The sequence below is a fragment of the Pollachius pollachius genome (assembly GCF_949987615.1).
Source record: "Pollachius pollachius genome assembly, chromosome: 12".
NCBI lineage: Eukaryota > Metazoa > Chordata > Actinopteri > Gadiformes > Gadidae > Pollachius > Pollachius pollachius.
In genome coordinates this window covers 15,778,035-15,785,802 of record NC_136945.1, presented here as the reverse complement: position 1 = coordinate 15,785,802, position 7,768 = coordinate 15,778,035, and the positions used below count along the sequence as shown (strand labels likewise).

Here is a 7,768-nt window from a genome sequence, read left to right as displayed (position 1 = left end):
GAAAGGTTATGTTACTTCCTCTTGATTATCATGCAGCCAATTTGTGAAAGAATCGGAATGTTGAATAGCATGCTCTTAGCATGAATCAGCATAACATATGATATAAATGTAGCTTCATGGATGTACAATTCACCAACAGCTAATTGGTCGGGTCACGAAGCGTGTCCACTATAAAACCCACATTTTTCCAGTGAAGTCGCTGTGAATACACAATAATGGACTCCATAGTATTGCCAATGGTCAATTTGACTCTAAATTCAAAGTTTTGAGTGTAACTGAAAGTTGGCGTATCCTATTACATAACATTGTGTTATGGAACAGGATGTTGTGTTTACAAAATAATCAGTCATGGTAGAAGACTTGAAAACACAAGTCTGCTATTTTGGGTAATGCCTGGATCTATTCAGTTCCGTATATGGGGATTGCTTCAAGCGGTCGTGTTTCATTAGAATGTGGGAGTGAGGGTGAGGAGCATAGCAATAGCCCTGTGTGACACTATCCCATTACACTTTTGAACGCTGTTGAAGTCTGCAGCATAAACCTTTTTCCTAGATAATGGGAGCTTGTTTTCACAACTCTTCCAGCTCATAACTCACAAAGAATAAATTCCAACTCATAGCATCAAACACAACCAGTCACAACAACTCACACACAGGTTATTGGCACCCAAAACCGAGGGAGGTATGTGTGTGAGACCTGTGTGTGCGTGCGTGCGTGCGTGCGTGTGACCGGCTGAATCGACGTGCTTGTTAAAAGGCTGGAAAGTCAGTGTCAACCTCCCTTGTGTTTGCCTGGTGGTCTGCTCTCATCACAGTCCATGTGTTCCCCATCAGCTACAGAGGTCCTGTGAAGAACCCGCTCAAAACAGCTCGCCTTCAACGGACACCCCCACCATAATAGTACACACCCCCACCACAACTTCACCATAGCAGTAGACATCTTCACCGAAACAGTTGAAATCTTCACCATGAAGGCAGACATCTTGACCATAAAAGTTGACACCCCAACCATAACAGTTGAAAACATCCCCCAAACAGTAGACATCTTCACCATAACAGTTGACACCCCCAACATAACATCACACATCCTCACCATAACAGTAGACATCCTCATAATAACAGCACACATCCTCACCATAACAGTAGACATCCTCATAATAACAGCACACATCCTTACCATAACAGTAGACATCCTCATAATAACAGCACACATCCTCACCATAACAGTAGACATCCTCATAATAACAGCACACATCCTCAACATAACAGTAGATATCGTCACTATAACACTAGATATCCTCAGAATAACGGGATATTCTCACCATAAAAGTACACATCCTCACTATAACAGTGGACATCCTCATAATAACAGTACACACCCTCACCATAACAGTAGACATCCTCATAATAACAGTACACACCCTCACCATAACAGTAGATATCCTCACCAAAGTCAAAATTTTAAATTTGAGCATCTTCCAATCATGTACCCACAGCACATGGTATTGTCAGGTGCTGTGTTCTGTGACTCTGCAGTTCTGTGACTCTGCTTAGGACAAGATTTCCCAGGGGTACTGAGGGTGAATGGTGCTAGATGTGTACACATTGAAAGGATCAGCCTGCCTTTTATCTGGGAGTCTTGAGCTCCTTGGCTTTATTCAAATTACTTCCTGAATGACTTATCAGCTTAATTCATGAAGCATTCTATTTATAATGTTGTGGAACAAAATATCGGTAAAACAGTCATACAAATGGAATCCAGAATCTCAGATGAATGACATTTTTACTAACAAATCAAACAATTTTGCAGTGGATTCGACCAAACCATAGTAAGTACATTCACTGATTTTCACTTAACTCTAAAACTATAGATACATTATGCAGACAATGAATTACAATATGCACCAGGCAATTGTTATCCTTAAAAAATTGCCGGTACCACCATCAATAACAGAAACCATACGTGTGAATGAATCTAATGAACTGATATCTCACGTGAACAACTCATTAGAAGCCATTAGTATAGTTAGTGAGTGCATCCCAGTGGTGAAACAAATGTGCATCGACAGGCAAGCACTTCAGCCCTTCCAACAATGTATTGGTGTTCAGGAAAAGGAGCACAATGCAGGGCACTGTGACAAGGGAACAACAATGGTTGAGACATTCAGACAAAGACCATCCCCACAGACTAAATGATGGAGATCTTCTGATTTCCCCGGTTGACACAGAAGAGTTGTGTCCCTAAGGGGCCAATCTGAGCTAGAACAACCTTTGCTATTCCAAAGAAGTTAGTAGCATCAAAATATATGATTTGTCCATGCAATAATAGACTACAATAGGACCAACCTTTGTACATCAGAAGGTTTGAGACGGCTTGGGGAAAGCAGCACACAACAGACCACTCTCAGGAAGGCTGTTACCTGAACCAGCTGTTAAAGTCATCCATCACATACAGTGACACTGACAAAGCACCTGTAGACCTTTAAGACAAGGAGGGCATACCCCGGACCTCTGTAGGGGTCTGGCCGGGGAGATCCTCTCCCAGAAGTCCTCTTCCCATTACTTCCCAGATTAATTAAGGAGTTGTTAGTAATTAGTGTTAGTATTGAGAAACAGAATACTTCAAAATTCTATGATGAAATATGTATTGACATGTTTCCATACCAGACTAGAGAAATAACGGTTGCATGTATTGGTCACACTTTACAATTAGGATACAATAATTAAGAATAGTTAATGCAGTAAAAAGTATCATTATGTAGCATTAGCATAGTGGTTAGGGTTACATTATGCAAAAAAACAATAATAATGTTTAACATTGATTATATTAGTTTAGAGATCCTTTGACCCAAAATCGAAATCACAATCTAATTCATTGCACAGGCCAAGCGCCCACATTTGTGATCCAGACATGAAAAGTGCACGGCTCACAATATATAGGCCAGGGGTCAGCAACCTTTTCAACATGCAGTGCCAGTTTGACATTTTCTCGTTAATGAGTGTGCCTTAAGCAACAATATATTAAAAATTTAGCTGAATTATGACACAGCGACCAAAAACATTTCCAGAAGACCTGGAATTGTACTATTTCCATATAGTCCACAATCATGCATCAATATTTTAAATGTTTTTTGGGTTGTTATATTTGCAACATGGGCTTACAAATTATAATTACATATCAGAAACATTTAGAAACTCATTCAAAAACATATTTGTACTGTGAGAAATGTAAAAAACGAGAATATATGAGAATGTTGGAACCATCCACATCAATATCTTTAAGACATGTACAGCTTTGCAAAACCATGTGAAGTCAATGCATACAGGCCACTTGCAACAATATTTTAAATATTTTCTTCTCTATTACTCACAACATAGGTTTAAAAACTATTAATTGATCCCATTTCAGAAAACTGCTTTCTGTAACTGATTTAAACATATTTACACTGGGAGGAAATGCCCAAAACAGAATAAAGTGCAAAAAAATATATGGTATGGTAATCCATATGGCAATGATTATGCTGCCGCATTGTGCTGTGAATTTTTTTAATAATAATAATAAAATAAAAAAAAGTTATTATTATTTTTTTTTCAAAGTGTGCCAATGTTTATGCCTCCCGTGCCAGTGGTGGCACGCGTGCTTAGGGTTGCCGACCCCTGATTTAGGCTAAGCTGAGAAGTTTGAGAGCTTCAACTGAGAAAGTCAAAGCTTTGCATTGATTTCCAGAAGGCCTGTTTAAAACAGCCGTCAAGTAGCTAGCTGGTGACATTGAACAGTTTGATGGTGTAACAGCAGTACGTCTCTGGACTGTGGAAGAGAACATAGTAGCCCCGTTTCATACAAGGCAGCGGAGGGCCGGTTTCGGCTGGTTGACTCCCAGCGAAAGGGTTGTGGGTTCAACCCCCGATGTCTGCAGTATCCCTACAGTGTAAGCTGTCTAGCCCCTGCTTTCTCATCAGAAATAATTTTTCACACTGTCTATATATTTGATTTAAAGCAGCATGTAAAATGAGAACCACTTCCAATATGAGATGGTAGAAGCATGTGATTAAACAATAAAACGGCAATGCAACAATAAATAACAAACTTCTGAAAATGTATTACAAACTTCTGAAATAAATGTGGGCTTTCGTCGTTTGTGTGTTTTCTCTGCAGTGTTCCCGTGCAGGCTTTGTTGGGATTATGGGATAGTCTACATTTAGTTGAGGGGAGGGTTTGGGTTGGGGGTGGGAAATGTGGACTGCGGCAACTCAAATTGGTATGAATGTGCAATAGTTGGAGCAAATGCGTCTGCAGAAAGCTTGAAGGCTGCAGGTGATGATGGACTCTTTTATCTTATGAAGTGACTATATTTGAAAGGATTTTTTCGTCGGCTTCTTTGTTTTACGCAGGGTTATACGAACTTGACCGTATGTTATAAATTAAATCCACGCGTTTGCAACGTATTGTGTTTTAACCTTTAGTTGGTAGAAAAGTGGTTCCATTAAAGTGGGTACGAGGCGTTGAGTACCGGAGCCTAAACTGGTCATTTGGGTTTGTGATGTGACTGGACTTTGGCGTGCGCCGCAGCGGCGCTTTTACGCACGACCATGGATGACTTTCCACGGGAGCAGGGCATGTGTCTCATCAATATTTCGTGGAGCAACTCAAGCCGTAAAAACCTCACCGAATCGAGAAACAAAACATGGAATCCCTTAAAACGAAACGAAGAAGTGGCCAAAGTGGAAGTGACCGTTCTGTTCTTGGTGCTCCTCTTTGCTGTGGTGGGAAACCTGTGCGTGCTTCTGGGCATCCACACCAGCAAACATCGCGCGTCTCGGATGTATTACTTCATGAAGCATCTGAGCATCGCCGACCTGGTGGTCGCGTTCTTTCAGGTCCTGCCTCAACTTATCTGGGACATAACCTTCCGCTTCTATGGTCCAGACGTCCTGTGCAGGTTGGTCAAATACCTGCAGGTGGTCGGCATGTTCGCGTCCACCTACATGCTGGTGGTCATGTCCGTAGACAGGTGTTTAGCCATATGCCAGCCGCTGCGCTCTTTGCGCACCGGGAGACACCGCTTCCACATCGTGACCTCGTGGACCCTCAGCCTGGCGTTCAGCACCCCTCAGATCTACATCTTCTCGCTGCGGGAGGTGGGAGAAGGGGTGCACGACTGTTGGGGGGACTTCGTTCAGCCGTGGGGCGCCAAGGCGTACATCACATGGATGACCCTCGCAATTTACATCATTCCGGTCGCCGTACTGAGCATCTGCTATGGCTTAATCACCTTCAAAATATGGCAGAACTTCAGGTTGAAAACAATCCGAGGAGGACAGTGCGCGCCGCTCAATCCGCAGGCACGCAAGGACACAGTGCTCCTGTCTCGGGTGAGCAGTGTCAGGCTCATTTCCGAGGCTAAGATTCGCACCGTGAAAATGACGTTTGTCATAGTGGTGGCCTACATCGTGTGCTGGACACCCTTCTTCTTTGTGCAGATGTGGTCCGCGTGGGACCCCGCTGCGCCACGAGAAGGTAGCCTGTACCTCGCTGCTGCAAACCTGTTTTTGTTGATGTTATTTCGTTTCTATGCAGACCTCAAAAACTAGATTTTAAATAGTTTTATTTTAAAGAGACAATCAATGTGGATTCTCGATCATTTTATACCGAAATTAGTACTGTTTTATTGTTTGCGTCTTTTGGCAAGGGTCAGCAGCTTGCGCCATGTTGCTCTGCAGGGGGACTGTGGACATTGGGTTTTGAACCAAACCCAACTGGGGTGCGTGTCAAAACACCTACACACTTTTTCCAGCCCCCACCTCAAATCCAGATGGCATTGGAATCGAATAATATCTGACTTGAATATAGTCTAAACAACCACACTATGCATGTACTTCATCATTAAAGCATTGACAACCAAATATGGTTGTTTTGACTCTGAGACCAGAACCAACACAAACACATTTTGTTTGAGCTACGTTCATCAGCATATTTGAAATAAATCTTCCTCATGAGCACTGCATAGATGATCCACAATGGGTCCAAAGAGACACGTGTTTACTATTATAATATTTTGTATTGTATAAGATCCCAAACTTATTGTGTTCAGTCCAGTCACCAAAGTCATCATTTGCACAAGGAGCCCACGCAGAAAAACAAGCACATCAAAGAGGGCTGAAGGTCTCCCAGGCGACTCCGGACCATTTCCCCCGAACCACATAAATCTACTAGATAATGTCCCCTCTTATCTAAAGGGCACGCCCCCTTAAGTGAAGGGCAATGAGTTCTGCAAAGATTGGCATATCTAGTATCCTCTTAAGGAAATAAGACACGGCTCTTGTTAAGTTCATATACCTCTATGAAAAGTAGACAACACAGCTCTCGCAATACTTCAAAACATTATTGCAAAGGCATCCCATTACGTTTCCATTCCGGCAGCTGTTGCCAAGTTTATATAAAATAGTGAAGCCCAAGCATTTTGCTTAAAATATTAAAAATAACAGCAGCCTGAAATCAAATTCTACTTTATTGAAGTGGACATGTGTAATTATTTAACGGCTGTCTTCTAACCTGTTTGGGATGGCTTGTTCCCCAATGCTTCTCCATCATGCTCCACATTTGTAATCCAACCCAATCGCACACTGAAGTGTGTATTTACTACCACAGCGGGTCTGTATCCTGTACGTTTCACTGTAATTCATTCTCCTCAATATATTATACACAGGGAAAACTGCAGCGTGACACCATATCTTTTTATTGTGTGAAGATATATTCTAAAGAGGTGAGTCTGGAGTCTGTCCAGCTACAACATGGAATGGACACCGCCCGTCTCCAGGGCCCTCCTTACTCCATCAGATGGCGATAGGGGATAAACATTAGCCTTTCTACGCTGAATAGTTTCATAGCTCTAACTGTCTTGTATCTTCGTGCAACAGTGCAACATTTGACGAATGTCATCCAATCTTGATTGATGTTAGATAAATAGCCGAGCTGACCTTATTAGTACTGTGTACAGTAGTTTGTCACCATTAACGACAATTTCACCCTTGCTCCCCTATTCAGACACAGCTTTCATCATTGCCATGCTATTGGCCAGCCTCAACAGTTGCTGCAACCCCTGGATTTACATGTTCTTTGCGGGCCACCTGTTCCGTGATCTGCTGCGGTGTATAGGCTGTTGCTCGGGGAGATACCTGAGTGCGACCTCTGGTGGCTGCGGGCGGCAGTTCACCCCCCGGACCAGCACCACCTTTGTCATGAAGAACGCCAGCAGCCAGAGGAGCCTCACGCACACGTCCAGCACGGTAGTCCCAGCACAGATCAGCTGATTACAGTCAATGCTATGTAGATGTCTGCAGAGTCCCAGACATTAGGCAGACAGGGACAGCTTGTAGGCTGCTAAGACCTAGATCTAATCTTGACTATTGTAAGCACGGCAACTGGTTTTGTTGTTCTGTCTTTGGTCTTACAGGGAGGGGGTATTAATTGCATCTGTGTATTCAAAACGTGAGGACCATCTCCCGAAGATTACATTGCATTCTGAAAATATATTTTTCTGCACTGCATGAACTCAGTAGGCCTACTTTAAAAAGTACTTGGTATTATTTTATCATTCATCAACTGGTGTGACAAAACATTTTTAAGTTTTGAGAAGTGTACATTGAGTGATGAGTGTAAAAATGATAACAATTCCTAGCCCTGTGCCTGATACATTTGTGTATTAGTAATGAATACATATATGAATAAGTAAGTAATAAGTCATAAGTAAATCAACTTATATGTAAGT

At 42.3% G+C, this 7,768-nt stretch overlaps 1 protein-coding gene across 1 annotated transcript; it reads left to right on the top strand.

The window, feature by feature from the left end:
- Positions 1-4,587: 4,587 nt before the first annotated feature.
- Positions 4,588-7,310, top strand: LOC307083709 (isotocin receptor-like; the record flags this gene model as incomplete). Its single annotated transcript, XM_079747661.1, has 2 exons — positions 4,588-5,517; positions 7,045-7,310. Exons 1-2 carry the CDS (start codon positions 4,590-4,592, stop codon positions 7,308-7,310), a joined length of 1,194 nt encoding a protein of 397 aa, XP_079603787.1. The 5' UTR covers positions 4,588-4,589.
- Between the last annotated feature and the right edge of the window lie 458 nt (positions 7,311-7,768).